Consider the following 26,294-nt stretch of genomic DNA (forward strand, 5'->3'; position numbering starts at 1 on the left):
AACCAAAGAAACAACTCAATATCCAGTTTTTAATTTTACTTTTATTGAAAGACTGGCAAACAGAGCACAGTTTACATAGGGACAGAACAGTAGATGTGTAGATTTATTTAGGAGAAAAGCACATAACCTGGTATTACATAGATCCAAAAGCAGAATGAACTTCAGAATGTAAATTTCAACCGTCGTGGGACTAATAAAGGATTTCTGATTCTGAAATACTTTTTTACATGATAAAAAGGAGCAAATATAGACAGTAGTGTCAAATTAACAGTACCAATTTATTGTGTCGACAAAACTGGAAAAAAATGAAAACAAACTCTATGGACAAATGGAGAAATGTGTGTGTGTGTGTGTGTGTCTGTTTATTTTTTTTATTGCAAAGCCTTTAAACAATATCTTGCATCTAAAGATCTTTCTCCAGCTCTCCAACAGGTGTGGAGCAACTCACAACACTTTGAGTGACAGTTCAAGTTTAAATACACAAGGCTATATAATAGAACAAATCTCAATCTGCAGCAGCCAATGGAAAGGCTAGATTAATTTAGTTTCACGAACGTCTGTACAACTCTGTGACTGCAATCTCATTTTTCTCAGTTTTGCAGCCTCACTAGTAGAATTAATAGCTACATAAATAAAAAGGAATGGAAAATAATGAAATGGGATGAGCTGGTTTGAAAAAGAGAAATGTCAGTTTGGTTATGAGGAAGTTTACAACAGAGGAGTACAGCAAGAATTAGGAAACCAGTTCTTTGTATGTATTTACAGTTTGTAGGGAATAATACAAATAATAACACTTCCACACTGTTAACTCTCACTATACTCACTATAAACGGAGAATTTGATCACGCTTTTCTTACTTGTGTAGATTCATAATTTGAAAACAGTGCTGAATTCTTGGATTTCAGTATGAGGAGGTTGTGTGGTGTGCACAATCTGGATTTGAGATTACGTTTTTGAGATTTTTCATACAGAGATATACAGTACACTCCTCCCCCTACACTCAAATCATGAGAGTATTTCAATGCCATTTGTAGTTTTCTCTCATACCAGTATTCTCAATATGAACACACCAAACAACATTGCATGGGGACTTTTCTTCTAAGGAGTAAGTGGATGATAGTTCTCGGCGAGTGTCTTTAAACCTTCAAATTTAAACTATAAATCGAATGTTCCATGTGTTGTGTATTGCATCATGGACACCTGCTTTATAGCCCCCTGTCCATCGCAGCTCTGGGGGACTGGCTGGTAGGAGCAGCATCCCTCTGTCCATCCATTTCTACCTGCTCTCCTGCAGCCTGGGGTGAGGATTGTGTGGGTGGAGAGGGTGGGGGATAGGAGGGAGGAGGGATAGTAAGGCGAGGGAGCGATGGCAGCGCAGGCCTGGGAGAGGTTGGAAGAGGCGGAGGAGTGGCTGAGGTTGCAGCCGTGGAGTGTTGAGAGGAGCGAGTTCGGGAGGTGGCAGGCGAGGCGTGTGTGCTCCTGGCACTTGGTGGTTCAGCCGGGCAGTCACTGATTTGCTCCAGCAGCGAGGGCATGTCTCCCTCAATCTTCTCCAGCACGGCGGCCATTTGCTTTTCTATCTGCTCGATCACACTGTCCATTTGCCAGTCGCTTGTAGTGCTGCTCCCTCCTCCATGTGGTAGCCCAGTCCCATACATCCCTATCCCTCCTCCACTCATATACAGGGAACTGTATGGACTCCCGTAGCTCCCTGCCATTCCCATTCCTACAGTCCCAACTTCTGGGTTGTATGGTGTGGCGTGACGGCCCAAACTAGCAGAGCTGCCTACTGTATAACAACCCTGTCCTGTCGCAGGACCTGGCCTTGCTATGCTAAACTCAGCGCTGTATCTGTCTGTTGTCCTGATATCCCTATCCCTTCTAGCCATAGGGCTAGCATCACCCCTTAATCTAACTCCTAGTCCTATATCCACTCCAGTTTCAGGCCCCATCGCTGTTGCGACTGCCACTGACCTCTCTGCCACTGCCTCAGGTAACTGTGTCTGACACCAGCTTCCATCAGTCTCATCCTTCTGCTCCCTCTGTGTGGCTGGCCTCTTGTCTGGTGAGGCTGTTCCAGCAGCAGTGGCTGTGGGTGGAGGGCCATGGAGCGTTGCAGCCATCTTACGTTTGCTGCTGGGATCAGGGGAGGCGGATGTGTGTTTTTTGTTAAGGTTAGTGCCTGAAGAGCCGCCGGACAGCTTGGAGGGGTCAGGCGTCATCATGGGGGTCGGTTTGGATTCTGGAACAACTTTACTTTGACCCAAGTTGGCAGCCATTGTCTTTGTTCCATCACCTGCTGCTTTCTTTGCACCAACCTTATCAAGCTCCTCCTGTGCGAGTTTGGGGGCTGCATTTGATTGCCTTTGTTGACAGAGAGGCTCCTGAACATCTGATGGGGAAGTTCCTACTGATGGGCCTATACTCGTCTTTGCCTCATCCTCATTTTCTACGACCTTACTCCTCCCCTCATCCTTGTCGATACCCACTGGTGTATTTTCAACAGTAACTTCCAAAGACACACTACTTGATGTCACTCCTCCATCACTTGTCCCTTTGTCTCCCTCATCACTTGTACCCTGGGACAACACCCCCTCACCATCTCCTGCCTCCTCACTGCCCTGAGCCTCGGCTGAACTGTCAATCAGTGCCTCTGAATTCTTCAATCGTTGCATGAAGGTGGTAACACGGATCGCTTTCTGCAAAACAGACAGAGACAAAGAAAAAAGGAGAGAAGGATATCGGTGTAAAGAGAATTAGACTTACAGTATGTTACTTTTTTCATTAACACCCATATTGTTTCCCAAAAAGAAAAGAAAATAAACTTTGGTACTATAGTTGGTAATGGTCAAAGCATATAAAATAAGCTTGGAAGACAAGAATTTGACAAAAAGCTTGTCAAGGTACCATGATTTAGCATCATCATACTAAGCATTGAGATATGATTAGTGTGAAGTGACAGTAAGATTGGTGCCATTTGTTTACTTCCAGGAGGCTATGACATATTTGTACCCTGGTTTAAATCAATCTCAAGACTCACTCTCTCCAAGCCACTCCTTAACTGCTTGTTGTCTGGAAAAGGTGAGTTAACAGATAAGTGTGAATCTCCTTCACTTTTACACCCATCGGACTTACTTTGAAATACAAACACTTAAGGAGTTAAGGAAAATGTGTGAGCTTGGAAATTGTTTCTAAACCAGGGAATCGATTCTCTGGAAGTGAAAAGCCATTTGAACACAGACATGTCACTGAATACAATATGGCTTCACTAAGAAGCTTTTGTACAGCTTCAAGTATGACTTGAATGTAACACTGAGGTACAGTATGGGGCAATGAGCCAGGATTCACGTAAGAGGAATGACAGAGGGCCTTATAGATCAAATCACTGCGGTTCAACAGTCCACAGTGGCCTACATCTTATATCCTTTCCATTTCTCCCTCTCCTTATCTACACAAATAAGTAATATACACAAGCAATGAGCTAACCCCCTTCCCTGTTGCTGATCATTATCTTGTTTTTACCAATCTGGTTTCATAGACTAGTGCAGATGAGGAGTAAGAAAGGAGCAGAGCGGGCCACTTTGAACATCTTGGTCTTAATCCAATGAAGAAAAGTGGGGCAGAGTGGGTGGATCTCTTCTGGGACAGGGCATGAGTGACAGTGGGCAGGAACAGAGCTTCTGAGGAGAGTTTCACCGGCCCAAACATGTTCAATACATCTCAAGGCTGACTGAGGTTTAACTGGAAGTGTTTCCTGATTGGTCGATTATTATAGACAACTTTAGAAACCTCTTTGTAATTCAAGAGGATGTTCAGTCATTAGAAAGATGTTTTGTTATTGAATCATGCCAGACCGAAGGTGAGTTTCTGCCCATGTTCTGTCCTTCCACTCTCCCTCATAATGAACTACAATACCTTCAACTCCTGGGAACCACATGGGGAAAGAGAGAAGAGGGTTATAACTGTTACTTATGCTGTTAGGTCAGCGCTGCCATCTCGACTTCCTCCTTCTTGGTCTTCAGCATTCAAACCCTCAGGACATCCTTATGACCACCATCATATCATTTGCAAATTTAAAACATATCTCTGCAGAGTTATATGCAGAGTTAAACGTACCTCATGTGCAATCATCATTACAAATAGACCAATTATAATAATAATCTTTGGTGTTTCACTGTAGTCATCTTTATTATTGGCTCGAGCCTTCATCTTGTTTCTCCTCCTTTTCCTCCTACTTAATTTACTGTTATAGAAAGAGAGAAAGAGAGAATTCATACCCGCCATTTGGCCTTTGCAAAGTTCTTCTCAAACTGGGCACACACGCCATCCTTTAGGTTCTTCTCTGATGCACCATTCCCCGCAATCCTGGCACAGGTGACAGACAGCATTAAAGTGAGTATAAACTTATGTGCCAAAATGTTTGTGCTCTTGTGATTACAGTGCTTATAGAAAGTCATCATATCCCTTTGAAATAGTTACTTTATTTGTCCTACAGCCTGAAATCAAAACCCATGAAAAAAAGACTTTTTCCAGCTTTATTTACAAATGTAGCATTACGACATCAAACTAATGAAAAAAAAGGCAACAGTTCTGAAAATGTATTAAAAAAATGAAAAATTAGAATAACAGGGTTGGAGAAGTCATCAGTCGCCTGATTTAATACTTCGTAGAGCCACCTTTTGCTGCAATTACAGCCATCAATCTATTTGCTCTGCACACCTAGATTGGGGAATATTTTGCAGAATTTGCAGAATTGTTAGAATAGCCTTCACCTAACTTGTGCCTTCCTACAACTTTATCCCAGAAGCCTTTTGAAAGCACTTTTACAACCATGGTGAATTCTTTGCAGTACCATGCACTAGTAGTAGTGGAATCCGTAACAGCTGGTTTGATTCTGAAGTAATCAAAATAACTTGAATGGATGTCAGGTGGGGGGCTGGTGTTTGATCTAGAAGTTGATTGGTTGCACCTGAGCAAGTTTATAATGGTATACTCTGGGCTGATCACTTTTTTTTTAATGTTATTTTTTGCTTTGATGATGAGGGTTATAATGTGTACAATCAGCTCAAAAAAAGTTAGATTTATTTTATTTTAATTTCCAAGGTGTAATGTGACAAAAGGTAAAGATTTTCACAGGGTATGATGACTTTCTATAGGCACTGTATGTGCACACAATTACCATTCATGCCAAAGTGCATCCTGGGCAGTGATTCTCAGCATCTGGTCCACCTCCATAAGTCGACAGACAAGCTCCTTAGCTGAGAGAGAAACATTAAAAAAAGAAGAAGGTACATTTAAAGGTTTCACCTATGATAAGACGAAATATCAATAAGTAGTTCTTTAAACAGATAATGTACATTTTTGATAAATTATGGCGAATGATTAAACGTTTGGTTGTAAAGAGAGAGATATAAGATTGAGCTCTGGGACATTAAACATCTCACTTATTGTTCCTTTAAATGTAGGCTACTGATGGACAAGTAGACTTTTTTCTGACTATCAACAGGTCCAAATGCTTCTTGCCTTTAAAAATTCAGCTGTGTATTTATTGCCACCGTGTGGTAGAGCTATGTACCTGCAGGTGAAATGTCATCCCAGTACGGAGAATCAAACTCAAATTCACCGGCAACAATGCGACAGAAGATGATGCGATTATGTAGATCTGTGTTCTCCTCCTCTGTCTCATCATAAAAAGGTGGGTTACCTGATAAGCTGCAGAAAGAGGAACATACGTAAAGAGACAGAGAGAAGGAAGTTATTTCGAAACCATGCAGAAAGCTCCTGGAAATGTCCTTTATAAACAACAAAGCAATTTAATTCATCTTAAATTCATATGCAGCTCAGTTTGTATTCTTGTTGAAATGTTATCTTTGGTAATTAATGATGAAGACTCACAGTATGAACATAATGACACCCACAGCCCAGCAGTCCACAGGACGACCATATCGGTGTCGAGCCACCACTTCAGGAGCTGAGAGAAAACAAAGAGAAAAGCAGACATAGAGAGAGCGAAGAGAGATTTTAATGGCTGGGTTTAAACCATCGCACCGCATTCATATTTCCACCCTGACAGACAAGTGCTAACTTAAAAAAAGCACTCTTTCTCATTCCTTTTCCCATCAGGGCCTCTGGTCCATTTCCTTATTTATTTGTGTAATTACTCAGCTCAGCATTATGAATAACTGTCCTGACCTTTCACTGCAGAGAACAAGGCCAAAGCACAGTTCTGTACAATATGCCCTCACATAAACCTCAGAGAGAAAGAGAGGAGCAAGACAGTACACAGGAGATGGAAGGATATGAAAAGAGAGGAGTGGGTGGAGGGCGAGAGTTAGGTGTTTTTACTGGGTCTAATGACTGTTTTTCACTATAACCGTTTATCGCTGACAGATTTTGATCTTCTTTACAGGAAGGTAAAGACATGAAAAAGAATCAGGTATGCCCGCAGGTATAAATATTCACAAACAGGTGGTAAAGCTAATGGAAGGACGTATGAGTAGATGAGAGACAGAGAAAGATAGAAAAGTAAAGTTATATATAAAAACAGAACTACAAACAGTAGCGAGTATCCTACCCAGGTATTCTGGTGTTCCACAAGGCTCTGTGATGGGTCCGTTCTCAAACCTGGAGAGGTAGAAATCCCGCAGAACTACTTTGTTGTGGTTGTTTTCTGTGTAGTACATCAGGTTTTCGAGCTAAACAAAATGAGGGACATGATTAAGTATTCTCATACAAATACATGCAGACTAAAGCCCTACACACTGTTGAATCAGTTCAGTCCATATGGGAATGAATGATAAACACTGCAATCTGTAAAGAAATCTCAGCATTGATGGCACATCCTTCAAAGGCTCTCATGGTTTGGGATATCGACGGCAGGATGAGTCAGCTGATTATTTGTCTTCCATAAAATATTGGTGGGTGATGATGGTGATGCTGTTTAAACCATGGGGATTGGGTGGGATAATGATTGCTGGATGTACACAATGTTTTATGTTGAACTATTACTGATATACATCCTTTTACAAGCATATTAGCATATTTCTTTACATATTTTTTATTATAGCTTTTATGGATTTGATCATATTTTAAGTTCCAAGTCTGCATGTGTTCTGTGTTTCACGTGGCGGAAAAATAAATTTCCCTTTGGGGACCGTTAAGTTAAAGTTGAAGTTTTTCATCTTGTAGTGAACAGAGGAGTGACGTCAAATTGATTTACAATCTTGGATTTATAAGCTAGTATAAATCAAGATGATAAATCTGATGATATCTGATGTACAAACTGACAGCTAGAAGTAATGGAAGTAATGGATCATCAAGTAAATCATTACAGCGGTAATACTGTAATATGTCTTAAAAAATACTCATGTCATTTGAAGGCAGATAAGGCAAAATAATGACCAGAAACACACCTACTTGATGAAAGGAAGCATCTTGGCTTGCCTTATGAATTAATTTCTATTTCTGCGCTGAAAATGTCAATTTCATGGGTTCACAGGATAAATGAGTCCAAACCATATAGACTATGTACTGAATATACAATATAGACTAGAAAGAAATTCCAGTTTATACCAGTGGGGGGAGTCAGAAACAAGCCCAAGACATGCTGTAATTCCATCTTAATGGGTTGATAATGGAGCCTAAAGATATGAATCTGTCTCACTAGAGATTGCATTAAGCCATAAAGACAGTGTTTACTCCCTTGCTAAAAAGGTTATCAAATGTTAAGTCATTAACCTGAGATGACAGTGCAATGTTTTTATGCGTCTCCAAAGAGATTCTGCTGAATATACACGGGAAATTGCTTTCTGGGGTGTGATGGCGAAGATGTGCCACTCCCTCAAACGCATCTTTTTCTTATATTTCTTTGTATATTTTTTAGAGGCAAGTCACCAGTCTTTTCATATCTTTTTATTGTAATGACCCTTACCACACACCGGCGCACATGCGAGAGATGTAGAGAGATGGAGAAAGAGAGTGAGCGAGTACCTTCAGGTTCCGGTGAACTATGTTGAGGGAGTGTAAGTACGCCACAGCCGCGAGGACCTGTCTGATGACATTGGATGCGTCTCTCTCTGTGTAATTTCCTTGGTCAAGAATCCAGTCAAATACATCTCCTCCTGTGGCACTGCATGCAGTCAAACACACATACACACATTGAAACATCAGCACAACCATCGCCAAATATACTAATACAAATTAATGCAAGTTGGTGCGACTGTTAACCACATGTTGCAACAAAATAATTCACTTTAAGCTTTCAGTAACACAGTTATCAAAGGCCCTGTGCTCTTGTTTTTTTGTCCATTAGTAAGGCAATCTGCTTCTACTGGCCCAAAGCTAGCGCTGCTGAGCAATTAAAAAGTAGAGTGTTGGTCATTGCTCTAAAAGACTTTGGAGAGTGTATAAATAATGGGTGTGATCATCACGTATTGCCCTCAGCAGGAAGCCTGTTGGCTGGGCAAATGTGTAAGATGTGAACAGACACCAACTCATAAACAGACTGCTGCACACACAGATGACTGCAATCATTTTGAGAGTCTGTCTCTCTTTATCTCAGTAACAGAAGGGAACTAATTTGTCCACTCAGCTCCAATCAATGTTATTGCTTTGAAATAAAGTTGCAAATGTTAAAAAATGCACTATTCACAAGTGACGCGGATCGATCCGGAGCTCTCTGTAGAGACCCTATTATGGCGAAGCATTGCTTTAGGAGCACTGAGTAATGTTAAGTGTTAATAAGAGAAAATACCTCATAAAATCCAACACCTTCCTCTGTTGCTGAGGGGAGCAACAGAGCACACAGTAATAAAAGGGTTGACTCTACCCCTACGCTGATGGATATGTGTGTGCTAAGGTACACGAGGGCACATACAGAATTAAGACATGCACACTTTGTCAGGGAATGGTTAAACAAGAAAAATAAATAGTGAAACAAGAAAAGAAACACTCACAGTTCCTGGATGATGAAGTATTCTTTGCGGGTCTCGAATGTGTCTATCAGTTGAAGGATGTTTGGATGGTTGACCCTGGAATGGCAGAAAGGAGTCACAGGCTGCAACCTCACAACAGTGAAGAGTCACACATGCAATTGAAAAGTGTTTCAACATTCTCTTGCTTTTGAGTAGCCGTTATATACAAACAAGATTGTGTGGGCGTAAATCTCTTTAGCTGGGTAGAAAAGAATTGTGCGAAGCAGAAGTTACAAACACCTGAGCTTACATTATTAACCAGGGTTATTGCATTAATTGTGTGTCTGGAAATATGAACAGAAATTTCAAATAAAAAATCATTCTTTCAATCTCCGTCTCTCTCCGCCTGTCTCCATTATACATCCATCTGTCTACCCATCGACTGCGTACAATTTCAGGATCATGATTTCGTTCTTGGCAGCTTTGCGGACTTTCCTTCCGTCTTTCTTGAGGAATTTCTTGCAGACAAACACCTTGTCTGTCTGTCTGTCCTTAGCCAGGCACAGCTCGCAGAACTCCTTCCTACGCAAGATGGAAAAAAATAGAAAGATAGACAGACAGAGAAAGGTAAGGTTGATCACATCTGAGATACAGCGTAATAGAGAGACAAAGTACAGTGGATGTTGTGGTGAAATACAGTGAAATAATTTAATTGGGTGGAAAGAGTCATTGAGTAGAATAAAAGGGTCATAAATAACAAATCTGAAATGGGTCTATCGCTGCCATGAGCTGGGCATCGTCTGGTTTTGAGCCTTTGGGGCATACAGTGCTACAGCCAAAATGATTTTGAGAAGCTGTGCGATGCAAAATTAAACTACAACGTTTCACATTAAATCTTTCATGCCAAATAAATACTATAAGAGAAAATTCAATGGCGCTCTTGCTTTCTTTTTGTATTATGTAGTGTATTTAAGAATAGTCATAAACATTCAAATAAGTAATTAATGACAGATTAATAATAGAGCAGAAATTTTCACCACAGCCTTACCACCTTTATCTTTCTTGTTTTCATAAAATTAAGAGCACATGTAGGTTACAGCAAATGTGTGCGCTTAATTCCGAGTTAATGTATGTGTGTGTATCTGTGTGTGTTATATAAAAGATGAGCAGAAATCTCTGAGGCCAGATGCTGATGTTGCCATATGGCCTCTTACACTGATTGGTATGAGTGTGTGTGTGTGTGTGTGTGTGTGTGTGTGTGTGTGTGTGTGTGTGTGTGTGTGTATGTGCCTCCAATGTGTCAAGGAGAGGTGTTCATGATAAGAAAAACTTTCAGTATTCGGCCACTCAAGCAGCAGTGATTTTCGCAGCTCTTTGAAAATATGTCTAAAAGATTTTCTTTTGGGCATGACACAGAATATTTAACAAGAATACATTTCAGACTTCCAACAATGTGTTTCACGAACTGTCCTGATCAAAAATATACAGACAATTGGTTGGCTAGAATTTGAATAAATGTGTCTGTTACACACCAGCCTCATGCTATTACCTTCTGTCAATTCTTCAGTGAAACCTTTTGATATGCCAAACCAAATCTGCAGGGAAAATGATCCAATTTGAAATAATTCATGAAGAGAATAAAGACCATACTGGAATGTGTCCATGAATTCTGCATGGGAGAGATGGCAACCGAGATATATACATAAAGTCTTGTGGTACTTACGCTCGGAGGACCTGTCCAATCTCATATTTGTCCGTGACGTCAGAAATGCTATTGTAATTCCGCCCATCTCGCAGGGCAAGGCACCCAAATGGCATGACGGCATTCACCTAAAAAATAAAGAGATAGACATTTCAATCATTGCACTACAAAGGGGTAAGGTAAAGCATTAATTATTTGGTTACACCTTTAGGTAACAGACAGATAAAGGGAATGCAGAGCAGCAGTGACAAGCATGTTAAAGAAGTACTGATGAAACATTATGAAAGCCTTCAGTAGTTGAAGTCAGAGACACCAAGGGAGTGTCATTACTATTAGCCTTGAAAATATACAGTATATTGGAGAACCACAGATACAGCCAAGTCCATTTCTCAACAAATCTGGATACTAACGCTTCTGGCAGCCTGGTTGCGTGCCAGCCTTGTCAACAGATACTAAGCTACCCACTAAGCTTCTCTCTACTCTGATAAAGTCTGCAGATTCTGTGCAACGTCTGTCAAGTTCAAGTTAAACTTTATTTATAAAGGGCAGTGTCCCTGTGTCCCTAAAGCAGCTGGCTTCTTCGACAATCACTGGTGCCCTGAGTAACACTGACAGCGCTGGGTTTTAATGACGGTTTGTAGTTTGGATTTGTCTTTTGATCTAGATCAGTAGTTCATGACCTTTTAAACTTGCTGTGAATTACTTTTGATTCCTCCTTTAACCTCATAGTAACTCTCACTGTTAGCTTTGCGCCTGAAAAATGCCCTACACAAGGAAAAAACAACAACATACATTCTAATGATTTGTATATATATATATATATATATATATATATATATATATGTGTACTGTATATACAGTATGTGTTTCACCCATCACATTGTTCTTATCATGTCCACCCTAAAATAGCTTGTGACCCCACAGGAGGTCCCAAACGTCCAGGTAGAAAATCAAGGATCTAGATAGTGAATCAGCAATCGATATACCATCTCACCACAGTCCTCAGGCAATCCTCACCCACATCCTTTAGCACTCCATCTGCTGTAGGAGACACATTCTCTGGAAGCTCCAGCCATCTATCCTCAAGGTCCTCCTCCTCTCCTAAATACCTGACAAAACCAATTCCTGTTGGATAATTAATTTCTATTGTTTCTCTATTCTTTCCCTTAGTGAACATTTTCTGTCTCCTGTATCTGTGGGGACTTAGGACCACATCAAGACAAATCCATAAGCAATTCAGGAAATATATGTGATAGGAGGAAGGGAGAGCTTTGGTTAATGTGAGTGAAGATTCAGTTTGTGAAGAGGACTTTAGGATCGAGTTGTGTGTGTAAGTAAGGGCGAGAGACGGAGAAGAGAAAAGAACTGAGAAAAATAGAGAATATGATGTAAAGGCTATGAACAAAGAGACAATAGAAATCCTCATAGGTAATGACATTAATGCGGGTGCTAATTTAAGATTAAGGAACAAATCGGTGAAGTAAAATCCTCATTTTCTCTCTATCTTGTGTCTAGTGTCTGTTAGTATGTAGCATCATGATTGTAGATGATAGGGGCAGAGGTGCTTCTGATCTATGGTGGAGGCGGGGCTGGAGAGTACTGTGTAATCCCAGTGCTGGCCCTAATCTCTAATCTGTACCCCTAATCCAGAGCGCTGGGATACACTGTTTGTGTGTATGTATGTGCGTGCATGCATGAGTGTATCTGAGCAAAGTGCAAAGGTTGATGTAGATATATCACATGTGCAGATATGAGTTTGAGCAGAAGGGCGTGTGTCTTTGTGTGTGTGTCTTTGTGTGTGTGTGTGTGTGTGTGTGTACATGTGTGTCCATATGTGCATCCTTGTGTGAGCGTAATGCCCCAGTGAGAGCGAGGGGAATTTAGCGTTGGATTGAAAAGGCCTAGTTTTGCCAGAAGATTATGTAAGCACAACAACATTCCCATGGCAAGGTCCAGGGCGGTGAAGGTGATGCTGGCTTGATGTGAAATGGAGCGCCTCCATCCCTGTGGGAACAGAGTGTCCCCACTGAAATATAGTAACAACTGCCAAGCAACAAATGTCAGCAGAAAAGCTTGCCAATCACTTTCTGAAATGCTAACTTTGGAGAATTATGATTCTACTTTACTTTTTTGTCTTTTGCCTGCTCTAAAAGTCCATCCCTGCTGGCCATCATACTCTCTCTAACTTTGAAAATACTCTCCCTAATTTTGTTAGAGCACCCCCAAATTCCAGTTCCAAATTTCCAGTGTTGATGTTTTTAAAACATCAGCGGTGACCTAGGAATATTGTTTGGGATTTGCTGGAGCTACTGGGCAAAATTACAAAATATGTGAGTACATCTTTAAGTCTGTACACTGGCAACAGTGAGTTTGCAAACTTTTCCTCCACAGAATAGGGTTAACTTTAGTTGAAACTTAAAGGGATGCTTGTACCTTTTCGATATTAATTCCCTGAAGGCTTGAAGGGTAGCTATCTTCATAAAGAATATTGGCTAACCGTTTGTGTTTGAGGTGCAAAGTAGGGCATTTTACAATCTGTCCTTTCCTTTAGGTATGTTTATCCTTCTTCTTTTGTGTCACTGCATGGTGATTGTTTGTTGCCCTAAAAACTTTGATGCCTTAAAAACACCATACCTGCAGAATACTGAGTCAGTACGAACCTTGAAGTTATCAGAGAGTAGGAGGCGATATGGGAGGATATGAGAAGAAAGGAGATGAGAAGGGAAGAGAGGAAAAATGGGAGATGTGGAAAGAGGTGAGAAACAATGGGAACAGAAAGGCAAGGAGAAAGGACTGTGACTAAGTGAAAAGGATAGAGAAAAAAAGTGTACATGAGAACAAAGTGTAAAACACAGAAGTGCAGAGGCAGATTGAGAGTACCTCTCAACCTCACAGCTTCACAACTATGAGCGTGTGAATGTTTGCACAGGTGTATTTGTCTGTATGCGCATGTGGGTGCATGTAGGGATGTGCCAACAGGCTATGTTTGATAATGTGTTGCGTGACTCATTTTTATGAGGGTATAAGGGCTGTCCCCAAAGTCAGAAAGCATTTGAAGGCATGCTGACAGGGATACTTTACCGCCAAACAAATACATAGCACGCATTCTGAATATCTGCTTTCATCATTGAAGTACAATGCAACATTTCAGCCATACTCAGTGACTCCACCACTGATCTCTCAGCAGCAGGTGCTGCTTTGAATGACTAAAACTGGGCGCTGTGTTCTGGCTGCTTTGACATTATTAATGTTTGCAAACACTATTTAATAATTACTGTAGTCATACATTTGACCTCTCCATGTTTTTCATCTGTACATTTTAACGCAACAATCCAAAACGATCCACATGTTCATGGCCTGCAAAGAAGAGGGAACATCCAGTTTGTTAAGTTGTGTTATTCATCGTCATTGTCGGACTGTAGTGAAACTGTCACTGGTCGATATATCTTAGTGCTTTGTCAAATAAGTCAACTTTATCATTTCAGGATAAACATCGTAAGTATCAGCTCATTTTCAAGGTGGCCCATTGGGGTTTTAACCAAAGCCCCAACACACAGATGGAGATGTTAATGACATATTCAAATATTTGATGTGGATTTAAGATTTAAAACAGTTTTATGCATTTTGTATCCCCTTTTACGCTTAAAAGGAATGAGGAATGTTTAATTTAAATGTTTACAAAATGAGTGTGCAGGTACAAGTATTGTCATCATTTTGCATTGATGACACACAGTAACATGCCTGGATGCACAACAATCTAATTCTGCTCATAATTCTGCTCATAATGCTGCTCATAATGCTATTGAGGGTCAAAAGTGGTCCATACAACTTGGTTGCTGTGACATGATGAAACAAAACTGTTGATACACTTTTTTAACTCATACAGTTTGAGTATAAATGTGTACATCCTTTTGAATGAGAGTGTATGAATGCTGTTATGTAACACAAAAAAAATGGTTCAGAATTGTTTACAATTGCATGGTTTGTTGTACATTGTGCTTATACCTATTAACACACACAGGCACGTGCAGACTCAGGTGTGAAGGCACACCAAGACATCACACTTTATCTTCAGCATCAAATTGCTTGTGCAAGTCTCTGTGTATGAGTGTGTCTGTGTGCTTGTTCACAAGTGTTGTGTCAAGGCTAAAAAATGAATCAAATGGAATAGAATCTCTTTTTATCAGCTCAGAGCGGAAGTGTTTCAGAAGTTCTCGGTGTCAAGGTTATTCTAAGAAAATCTGCTATTTACTGGCGCTCATCTCTTTCCTATTGAGCCTGTACTCTGTCCAAGTACAGGGGGAGTAAAGGAAAGAGAAAAGAAAAAGCAGTCTATTACTGCGTGACAAGCTGCCATGACTAGTTTGGCTTTTAATGCACCTCCATTACAGAAAGCTGAGAATAATTGAAAATGTATGTTGTGTAAATATTTCAGCGGCTGCCGTGCGCAGCTACTTTCCGAGTCTTTCTGTGTTGTCAGTCAAGTGCTTGGGCGTGTCCTTGTCACTGTCATGCATGGCAACACCTGATATCTGTGCAACGCGATTAAGTGATGCTGCATAGGCTTCGTTGAGATGTGACACTAGATCTACGGTATGATAAGATGAACAACAAGATGTGTGTGAGCGTGTGTTCATAAAATATATATAACAAGCATGTCAATGTTTGCCCCAGGAGAACAGTCAGAGCAGCAGAGGGTCTGTGGCTTACTTCTGCCTGTGTAAACAAGAGATGACGTGCACACACATGTACAAGCACACACACACACACACACACACACACATGTACAAGCACAAGCACACACACACACACACACATGTACAAGCACACACACACACACACACACACACACACACACACACACACACACACACACACACACACACATGTACAAGCACACACACACACACACACACACACACACACACCACTACAATCCACATCCAGAAATTATGCAGCTCGGTGCTCATCACTATTCGCCTGACCTTACGTGACAGAGAAGCATTCTGAATCTGTCCCTCATTAGTGTTTGTCACTCCTTCTTTATCACAACAGCATGGACACAGGTGTGTGATTCTACAGCAGTGGTCCTCACTATTTTTTTTCCCGTGAGAGCCACATTGATTGGACAAAGTCAATAGGAGAGCCACTTTTACCGCAAAGTATGAAAAGGTCATAAAAAGCACGTCTGTTTATTAATCTGTCATCCCACCCAGAACATACAATATGCAATGCAGCCAACCAATGCATTCATTAAAAGCAGGATTAACTTAATACTGGGATGATGTTGTCAAACTCTGCAAACAATATTTCTGCTGAAGCCAAAAAGCAGTTTCACAATGTTTGAGTCTGAGAAGTTTTTTTTGCCCGAGCCAAAATCCATGCGATCTCAAAAGATGCCTCAGATGTTCAGCTGTATTAGTTGTCCTATGTACGAGCCTTTGTTGCCCAGAAAGAGAAGAAGAAAGCTGCTCTATTTTTTATTTATTTTTTACTAATTTCACTTCCAGGTGGTAAATTTTGTTGCATTTTGGATGCGTCGTTTGGAAATGCGGCTCCAAATCGACTTCTCTTGAAACCAGAGCGGGTCTGTTTGCACATTAAGCACGAAGGGTTCGACTCGTGGAGGACAAATAAAAACTCCTCTGTCCACTTGTCTTGAATTTTCCTTTGCTCGTCTTGTATGGCTCGTACCTTTCTTTTTTAACGGGATCAGCTGTTGTCTGTCCACAAACCACATCTCCAGCATCTTCCTCTCGACTCCGCTGTGGTTTGATGCTCCAAAGACAAATCTTAATTTTCCACCTGGTGTGCAACTTTTTTTAATAAGAAATCGATCCATTTCACGTCTGTAGAAACACGTGCTAACTAACATGTAATGGTGAAACGAGTCGACCGGAGCCAAGCTAACGCGAGTATGAAGTGCCAGGTTGGTCGTAGTATCCTCCAATTTAAATGTTCAAATTAAGCGATATAAATGATTTTTTAGCAAATGTATAATAGCCCACCATGTATCTACCCGTCCAAGAGCACATTCACGATTGTAGTGCTGATAGACCGCCAAAACTGGCAACTCCGCAGGGAGTCAGTTTAGTGCCGAGTAAGTTTAAATATCTTGTTTCTAGTCTATATTTGCAGCCTTTATCAATTATTATTATTATTATTATTATTATTATTATTATTTGTAGGCTAATAGAGCAGACACTTTCAGTGTTTTAATGGGTTGTATGTAATAGCCCTGCTTGATTTTATGAAATATCTGTATTGACTCCATAATCATATATATCACCTATTTATTTAGCCCACTGCCACACGAGCCACCAATTAAAGCTACGCAATGAGTAACACTGTTCTACAGGAATAAGGTGTTTATCCTTTCAACCAGATAGCAGGATCATTTAACTTAAAAGCCTCTATGTTTTTACCTGCCTCTTTTGTTTTCTCCCTTTCTTCCTCTTGCACCTTTAACTGCTTTTGCGTGGCTTTTATCTCATTGTTTTGACCTCGCCCATCCCTGTTTTAGTGGAGCTCCAGGTTTAATCATGGCAATTCCTCACTGAGGTGGGGGAGAAGAACATCAGGGGTTATGACTGATGTGGCAACCCCTGATGTTGTAACTGTTACACTAATAGGAATAACAGAGAGGAAGATTGTGGACATGTCTGCCATCCCCACACTTTACAATCACTAATCCTGCTTCACTAGTATGTTTGTGTAGGTGTGAGCCAGTAAATGAAATAAATACATTTAAGAAGCACTCACACATACTTACAGTATAATGGAAGGAAATGTTTTGTCTCCAAAAAGCCCTCATAGGGGTGATTAAGCCCACCATTACAATCACGTTTTAATAAGATTTGCAATAATGATTACCACATATTTGCTCTGCAATTAGATAATCATTTGTGTCTCTTTTGTGTGTCTTAATCTGTGAATAACAAGACATGACAGTTGCAGACAGTTGTTCCATATTGATCCATCAATACTACCCATGATTTACTTGACTTAACAGACAAAAAGCATGGCCAAAATTAACTTTGTACCCTGCATCTGTAGTGCTTAGGGTTTAACATTCCTCAGAGGAAGTTTTAATAAGATTCACAACCTTATGTAATAGGGTGTAATTAGGATATAATAAAAACAATGAATATTCTAGACGCAGCTGAAAACGCTTTCATATTGTCATTAATATAATTTTTTTCATTAAAACGTATTTCTGGTAAGAATATAATGGTATTAAACAGAGATCAGTGCACTCATTCCTACTAAGCTCATTGCCTAAGTTGAGTGTTCGATATTGAGTGGAGCACGCAGCAGCCCGAGGTTGGTCCCAGGCCTTATCGGGATGCTGTGACGTGAAAGTGGGACAAATGAAAGGGTTGCGAGGACGAGACAGAGTACACAGGAGAGAAGAACTGAGAGAGAGGCAAAGGAGGAGCAGATGAAGGGCCAATTATTATCGGAATTACTGTGCTTGTTAAAACCGAGTGTACTACAGGACACAAGAGTGAAAAAAGGGTGAATGGATTACTAAATGCATACACTCTAACACAAAACGTACAGTATTAAGAATTACATGCGTGTATACCACTTTATGGCTAGTATGTGTATGTGTTTGTGTGTGTTCCATCGATACCCATTACTTTTGCTTCTTCAGTATGGGGTCTTCTCCGAGCTTGTTATAAACACTAATTCCCTTATTACTCACAGAGCGGCTCTCATCTCAGAACTGTGCATGTGCGTGTGTGTTTGTGTATGTGTGTGTGTGTGTGTGTGTGTGTGTGACTGCAAGGCATACACAAGGACAGAAACAGGCTTAATAAGGAAACGCTCTAATGAAAATTTATTACATCTGCCCAGAGAAAGAGAGAGAAACCCATTTCCAAATGCAGACACATATGAAATCTACCAAATTTATGTAGCGCCCCACACACACACACACACACACACACACACACACACACACACACACACACACACACACACACACACACACGCACACACACGCACGCATGCACATAATAGGATTCATGTGTTTGTAAACTGTCAGAAATACTTCCTTCCTTACCTCTCTCTTCCCCCCTGTGTGTCCTCTGTTTCCTGTCCCCTCATTAGGAGAGTGGATCTGTGCAGGTCTTGCACAGTAAGTGCGTCCTCAGGGAGAAGGGCCACAGAGCGCCTTTTTTTGTTTTAGACAGAAGTCTGTGTATGTGTGCATGTAGGTCTGTAGCTTACGATGATGATGGAATATCTGGCTGACTTGCACTTTCCGACACCAGAATAGCCTAAAGCAAGACCAGCAGGCAAACACACTGCATGTATAAGACACACTGAATGATTGATATTGTGTACTTTTTTGTGTCTGTGTGTGTGTGCGGGTGTATTTTTTTTTAGTTGAAAACACTCATACGTATATAATCTCATAGAGTAAAGAGGCAGGAACAAGCCATTTCTCGCCAAGTTGGACGTAAAATCAAAATAGCTCCAAATGACAGCGAGCGAGAGAGCGAGTGAGTGATGGGGGAGGTAAGTAGGGGATCATAAGCGAGGAGACAAAGTAGACAGTCATAAATATATTAGATACATCTATTACAATAAGCATACACGTTTAGAGCATTTCTCTCTCGTAAGAGATACATTTTTTAAAGTATTTATGAACATGAGCCTTCTCTCTCTCTCTCTCTCTCTCTCTCTCTCTCTCTCTCTCTCTCTCTCTCTCTCTCTCTCTCTCCTCAAAATCACTCTACCATTTGGTTTTGTGATGTTTCAATGTTGTACAACCTTGTCTGTCTTACACTTTCTATCCTGTGCAGTAAAAGCAAAACAGGGAATGTTTTTAGTGAACATCAATAAATAAAACATGGTGAGAAGTTAAGGGATCGCCAAAGTGACCATAACCGTCTGAGCCAAATTTAATGACAATCCGTCCAATAGTTGTTGAAACATTTCACTTGAAGTGGACGACCGCTCTACCTTCTGAGCCACATCGCGCCATCGTGACAGCACGTCAGGGTGGTGAGGGTGGAACTAGCACTTTTAATTACATTTGGATTTGGATCATCACGATCCATTGAACAGCTGTTTGCTTTCACGAGTGGCAGAATAGCATGCATCTGGTTGACTCAACTACAAAACACTATACTGTACACTAACAAGGTGTGAATGGAATAAATGTAACACCTGTGCAGTGTAATCCCATCTAACACCATTGCCTTGCAACAAATCCTACATTTAAAAGCCTCTAAGTTGTAGTTTTCTCTGGACCGTAGTTAATGGATCTAACTAAGATGTGTTATATAAGGTGCACCTAATATTTTTGTTCTTAAATTGAACGTTAAGAGAAAGGGAGTATCTAATAAAATAGTAAGGCTATTGTATTGTATTGTACAACACTGTACAGGTGTCACACTTATTGCGTCTACATCTCGTATATGAACCACACAAATCATTGTTGAGCTGTGAGAACATCTGCCTTCAGAGAATTGTGTGCTTCTGCGACGAGCAAGGACATACAGTAAACACTGCCAGTGTACAACAGTGACTTTAATGAAATTAACAATCAATACGTCCCATTCTTTGTCAAATTGTGTCATCCCTATTGTGTAATAGCACATCTTTCTGTGTATTGGTGGAATGGTTTTCACCCCGCATGTGAAGCAGTGTTGCACCTGTGCTGCACCTGTGCTGTCTCCTGAAGAAGCCAGCTTTTTGTTTGAGTTTTTTTTGTATTTTTGACTATGTTCACAATAATGTGGATTAAGTTGAAAAAACACAAACTTTCCTGTGGATTTTGGCCTTCTATCTGTACAAAGCTGGCATTTTCTATCCCTGGAAATTACAATTCTGAAATTGCTCTATGTTGAGGATGGGGAAAAAGGGTTTTGAAAATGCTGATGTGTTGTCAGTTTGTCAGCCTTACATGAACATCAGAGCACGTCTGCTTGAATCAAATCAAATCAAATTTATTTATATAGCCCAATGTCACAAATTACACATTTGTCTCAGTGTGCTTTACAGACTGTACAGGTTACGACACCCTCTGTCCTTAGACCCTCGCATCGCACAAGGAAAAAGTTCCTAAAAGAAACCCCATAATTAAAGGGGGAACAATGGAAGAAACCTCAGGGAGAGCAACTGAGGAGGGATCCCTCTCCCAGGACGGACAGACGTGCAATAGATGTCGTGTGTACAGGATAAACAACATAGTACAAATACAACATCCATGTGACAGAAATGATGGTGTGGTCAAATGTTTTAAAAAAGGATGAATCCAGGATGATGTAATAAAAAAAGCTTCCCGGTGTCTCCAAAAAATATTAACATGGGCGTCAGGCAGGACCAGGGCAGCCGGCACAGCCAGGATTCATGATCCAGAGCCACCTTGCTGTTGCCTGCACTTATCTCTGATTTTGTCAGTTAGTATAACAGTTTCTGTTTCCGCTTGAGACTAATGTACAAATAAAAAAACAGTGATCGATTGAGAATCTCGGAGCAGCAACCCAGGAATTATTTTCCACTTCTGCAGTCAATTGAAAACGGAAAGAAACAGAATGCAACTTCCCTCCGCTGAGACAAGTGGAGTTTTGAATACAATATATAAACCGCAATGCTCTTCATCCTGATGTACCTGTATAGCACCTTTAAGAGGAAAAACAATGCAATATCTCTGTATTGTAAATAAATATTGAATTTCAACAACATTCACAAGTAAGAAGCAAATGAAAACAAAACTATATGTTGTGCTTCACTCATGCATGCAGGTTGTAAAAAATAGACTTCATGCGAAAAGCTTCTGGTGCAGAAAGAATTGCCATGCCAGGCAGACACGACCATGTCGCACATGGCTCACGTGTCAGACATAAAACTACTAAATAATAAGACTCCTGTCAGCTCCGACACACATACATCTCACAGAGTGCAACATCAACGCCTCCCCCAGCACAGAGTTGAAGCAATATAATCTATCAATGACGTAACATGCAACTCCCTTCAAGGCCATGAGCTGATGCTACTTTTATTAACCAACTTCATTTGTGTGTGTGTGTAACCTTTGGTTACACTCAGTCCACTTTTGGATGCTTGGGATACACTTGTGTGGAAAGTTCCTTTGTTTGCCCTTTTCGGGGGAATAAATTACACTGAAAAACCTTCTTTCCCAACATCCATTTGTGTGTGTACGTGTGTGTCCATGCACACATAAATGCATGTGTGTATATCCCCATTGATCACGACTGCATTAATTCATTCCTTTTGTGGCCAAACATGGCCTTTAGACACACCGCGTAGAGTGCCTCTTTAAAAAAATAAAAAAATACAGAGGCTCAATCCACACCTCAGTTTGCACATACACACGCACACACAAGAGTGAAACAGAGAGGGACACACACAATCTATTACCCAGACATACACAGTTGTCATACAACACGCTGGCACTGACTGTCTCTCCCCAGCCGGGATGTTCAGCTAATCAGCAGCAAAGAATACTCATCTCTCCGCTTTTACTCCATTCTTTCACTACCACTTCACAAAAAACCTCCCTCCCTCTGTCTCTCTCTGTCTCTCCCTCCCTCTGTCTCTCTCTCACTCTCTGTCTCTCACTCTCTGTCTCTCACTCTCTGTCGTGTTAGGTCGGTACATTTTAGTTTAGTCTATCCCTGCTCGTCCTTCAACACACCTTTATGACTCATACAGGTGTAAAGAGATTCTTATTGGCTGTACTGAGGCAAACCTCCGTCAATTAAAAACTTCAAAAGGGAACGTTAAAAATAACATGTCGTGAGCCTGAATCGCACCTTTGACTGCAGAAAAAAAGAAAAAAAAGGACTAGATCAGAGCTGCATCCTGGTGATTCTCTTTTTCTCTGTTAACAGCAAGCACAGATCGGCAAGTGTTTTGGTGCCTTGCGTTTTTCACCACTACCTGTTGCACAGCATACACCTGTGAATGTGGATGTGAGCTAACTTTCATTCCAGTAACCATTTTGTCAGAGTTTCTCATAGCGTAGATGTTGAGCTTTTGAACTCTTTTTTCTCAATTGACCTGGCTGAATAAATGATTGAGTTTAAACCTGACAAATAATGTTAATATGTTGTTATTATTACTCTGCCATGTGAGGTTTGTGGAAGCTGGTCTTTTTTTTCTTACCATATCACATCTGCAGTAATCTGAACCCTGAAGGCTTCTGACGTCCCCCCCCCCCCCGCCCCCACACACACACATTTATGTTCTAAAAAAGGGAATCATAAGCATAACAGGGAATAAGGACACAGCTGTTACCATTACACGCGTGGATGTTACATATAGAAATGCTGAAAGTAGACGTCATATTAGATTACTGTAGATGCTGGAATGACTGCCGTTGGAAAGACTATAGGGTATAAAGCAGAAAGAGTCCGAACTTTTGTTTTATTCTAATAAAACAAAAGTTTGGCTTTTGTTCGCACGCTTTTGGCTTTTAGAGAGATATCCATAATATGCAGATACTGTCGCAAATCTGCACTATAGCGCCTCTGCGTGTGTGATGAGAGATGAGAACAAGCCTGCACAAGCACGAGTCTTGAGATGAAAATGAGGTCAGTTGGTCTCATGGGAAAGTTAGAGGGGAAGAGACAGAGAGAGGGAAGGTTAAGAAAAAGGACAATAAAAGATGATGAAAATGGAAAAGAGAGAGAAGTTACAGTGAGGAAGAGGATGATGATGAAAGAATGGCTGTTGGGCTTGATTCCATTTGGGCATGTTAGCAGCATGTATTCACACACACATGGAGCGTCCCGACACACATACACAAACACACACAGGTCAGAAGATTACTTTCTAAACACCGTTTTGCACTAATGGTCCACTCATGTCTGCTCCCTATCAAGAATTTCCAATTTCAAAACCCTTTATCCAGAAAGCAATGGCTAAATTCCATCTGTTGCAGAAAGAAATGAGAATACGAGTGAAGAGTGGAAGTATAACTTCAATCTGAGGTGAGAAGACTTCATAATGATATTACAGCTTCGGGGGGAAAAAATCATATGAAAACAGCTTGGAAAAATTGATATCTGGAAGTATTTTGGTTCTGATTTCACAAAATGATATAGGTATTTTTGTGAGTTAGATCCACATAATATATAATTCTGCAGGTTTTATATCTGTACATTTGTTACAACAGAGTAAAGTATTCACTATTAATGTAGCGTAGATCATCCTGTGAAATGTGGAGGTATTTCAGCTATTACACCATGATTTCACATCAGAGAAATACAAAGGTGTTGGTGCTGCGTGCTGGGTATACTCGAGATGTTGTCTGCATCTCTGATTACTCTCAAATACGCAAACGTGTTCAGGAGGTGCACAGTGAGTGTAGGCTCTGGTAGCCCGAGGCCACTGCAGGCGCCTGTACACTGTGGGCTGTTGTTAAACAGTATGCTGTTGTGTAGCATCAAGCTATGTATGAAATATCAACCAGGTCCTCTAATTAGACTTTTCTTTTCACATGTCTCCAACTGAATTGTATTCCAAATACTAAACCTCTGACTTGTGCGAAATGTCATTGCAATCACAGAGTCGATGAATGGGAAGGAGAAGAAGGGAAAAGGTAGTCCAGTCATTGTTGTTCTGTGGCTGGATTAGAGCCTCGGAGGCAATGCAAAAACACACACGCAGGCAGGAAGCAAGCTTTGACTAACAATTATGATGAAATGAAGCATCTCATTTTCTAGACGAAAAGCACACATTAAAACTCTGGGGGCTGAATGAACAGGACACACACACACAAACACACACACACAGACAAACATACAGACACACACACTAAGGCTAGGAAATAGACTACTGCATAACACATAAATGATTCATGGATGAGTAAAATTCCCACGCAATCTCCATTGATGCACTGACTCTTTTAACATTGGGAATGTATGTATATGAAAAGTTAACTGAGGAAATTGCTTGTCTGTCTGATGATATACACTTTATTGGGCTGCAGTTTCCTATAGTGGTGATCTGTGCAGGTATAGGTAACGTGTGTTTTAAATAAGAGAGGAAGGAGCAAAGAGGATTGGTTGAAGGTGAGACCAAGTGAGAAGGAGCGAGCAAAGCGAAGGAGAATGAGCATTGGTGCCAGACAGAGAGGAACAATCAGAGAAGAAAATCATATGGAGATGAAGGTGACAAGGAAAAGGAAAGAATTAAAGATGAAGACAAAGTATGGAAGACGACAGATATGAAGAGCGTGAGGCCATGAAAGTGAGAACGCTTCCGTGAGAAAATCAGCAGTGTGTGTGTGTGTGTGTGTATGTGAAAAAAAGTGCTTTTGTGAAATATTCAGTGTGATGGAAGACTTATAGAAGCAAAATCCCCTCCCTAGAGAGAGAGAAGAGAGGAAGAAGAAGGAGGAGGAGCAGAGAAGAGGAGGAGAAAGGAGCACTGATTGAAGTTTTGGATAAGAATCATAAGGCCGGAGACCATTTCAACAAAGAGGTCTTTGCTGTGAAGCTTTGTGTAGGACTGTCAGGGCCCTCTATTTTTAAACAGTGTGTGGGTATACTGCTCACACCTTATAGCATCCATTATACCTGTAGAGCTAGATGGAGGTGAGCCTATGTAGAATTTTCTTCTGGGTTACCATTTCAGCGGAAGAGCAGCAGTCTCTGTTTTTTAAATAATGAGAAGATGAATGTTTGAATGTCTTTTCACCGGCCCCATTCCTCTGGCAGTCAAAGGTGCACGAGCAAATACAGTTCAGTATCTATGGAGCCGGTGTCTTCACAGCCTCAAAGCCTAGATTTGTTCTTACTCCTTGCAGGACCTAAAGTGAGGAAATACAACTTTGGAAACTAGGCAGCTGGGTTTATATACTGCTCGTTTGCTTTGCTAATTACATTTAAGCAATTGCTGTCTGGATTACGTTTATTAGCAATACTGTTACTGTGACATCCTAGGGAGGAGGCTAAGGAGTGGGCATGGGCATATACAGTGAAGAACAGGACTTTAACATCAGAGACCTTTTAGACTTATACTCAAATTTAGTTACAAATGCGGTTTTGGGAAAATACTGAAAAACAACATGTCTTGTCTTGTTTTTTAAGTCAATGATGACTTTTTAGGCACGCTAGCGGTGCAGCTCTATGTGATTGGCACATTCAATGTTTTGCTGGATGATGTTGGTGCAAAAGTTTTGCTGGGTTTAACTTTTTTGCTGGACAATCTTTTTTTGTTTGCCTCAGCCCTCTGAACTCCCACCCGCGCTGCATTTCCTGAATGGACTCATTCAAATGCATTTATTTTTCAGAGCCAAATACGGTCGGAATGCAGTCGGTCAAGCATGTCCCAAAGCAGTCCCTCTCTTTAAAACACCAATATGTTTTGTTAACAGTGATACAATATTAAATTAGATTCAATTACTGACATTATATTTCAAGAGAGAAGTTGGGAATTTTTTAAGTAATTTTAATTTAGAGCTTTCTTGGAACAAAATATTATGGCTGTCAGGAGGAACTGTATCATGATGGTGATTCAACAAAGGCTCCAACATTAAAGGGGCAGTGTGTAGTTCCCAGTCAGTATTTCACTACTGGGTCTATACAATCTTAATTTACAGTCAACAGTAAGGTAAAAAAAAAGAGCCTATTATAGTATGTTATCCTAAGTTTATATTTAGTTGTAGTAGTATGGTATATTTATAGTGTGCTTGT

At 40.6% G+C, this 26,294-nt stretch overlaps 1 protein-coding gene across 1 annotated transcript in view; it reads right to left on the reverse strand.

The window, feature by feature from the left end:
- Window positions 1-29: 29 nt before the first annotated feature.
- Window positions 30-26,294, reverse strand: part of camkvl (CaM kinase-like vesicle-associated, like) — a 35,582-nt gene continuing 9,317 nt past the window's right edge. The window contains exons 2-11 of the mRNA XM_029435526.1: window positions 10,636-10,742; window positions 9,363-9,494; window positions 8,955-9,029; window positions 7,990-8,128; window positions 6,575-6,695; window positions 5,896-5,971; window positions 5,576-5,712; window positions 5,180-5,258; window positions 4,278-4,365; window positions 30-2,699 (exon numbers count right to left, since the gene is read on the reverse strand). Of these exons, the coding sequence (XP_029291386.1) occupies window positions 1,206-2,699; window positions 4,278-4,365; window positions 5,180-5,258; window positions 5,576-5,712; window positions 5,896-5,971; window positions 6,575-6,695; window positions 7,990-8,128; window positions 8,955-9,029; window positions 9,363-9,494; window positions 10,636-10,730 (2,436 nt within the window). The 5' untranslated portion in view covers window positions 10,731-10,742 and the 3' untranslated portion in view covers window positions 30-1,205. The remainder of the gene's footprint in view (window positions 2,700-4,277; window positions 4,366-5,179; window positions 5,259-5,575; window positions 5,713-5,895; window positions 5,972-6,574; window positions 6,696-7,989; window positions 8,129-8,954; window positions 9,030-9,362; window positions 9,495-10,635; window positions 10,743-26,294) is intronic.

The sequence above is a fragment of the Cottoperca gobio genome, chromosome 7, assembly GCF_900634415.1.
Source record: "Cottoperca gobio chromosome 7, fCotGob3.1, whole genome shotgun sequence".
Classification (NCBI taxonomy): Eukaryota; Metazoa; Chordata; class Actinopteri; order Perciformes; family Bovichtidae; genus Cottoperca; species Cottoperca gobio.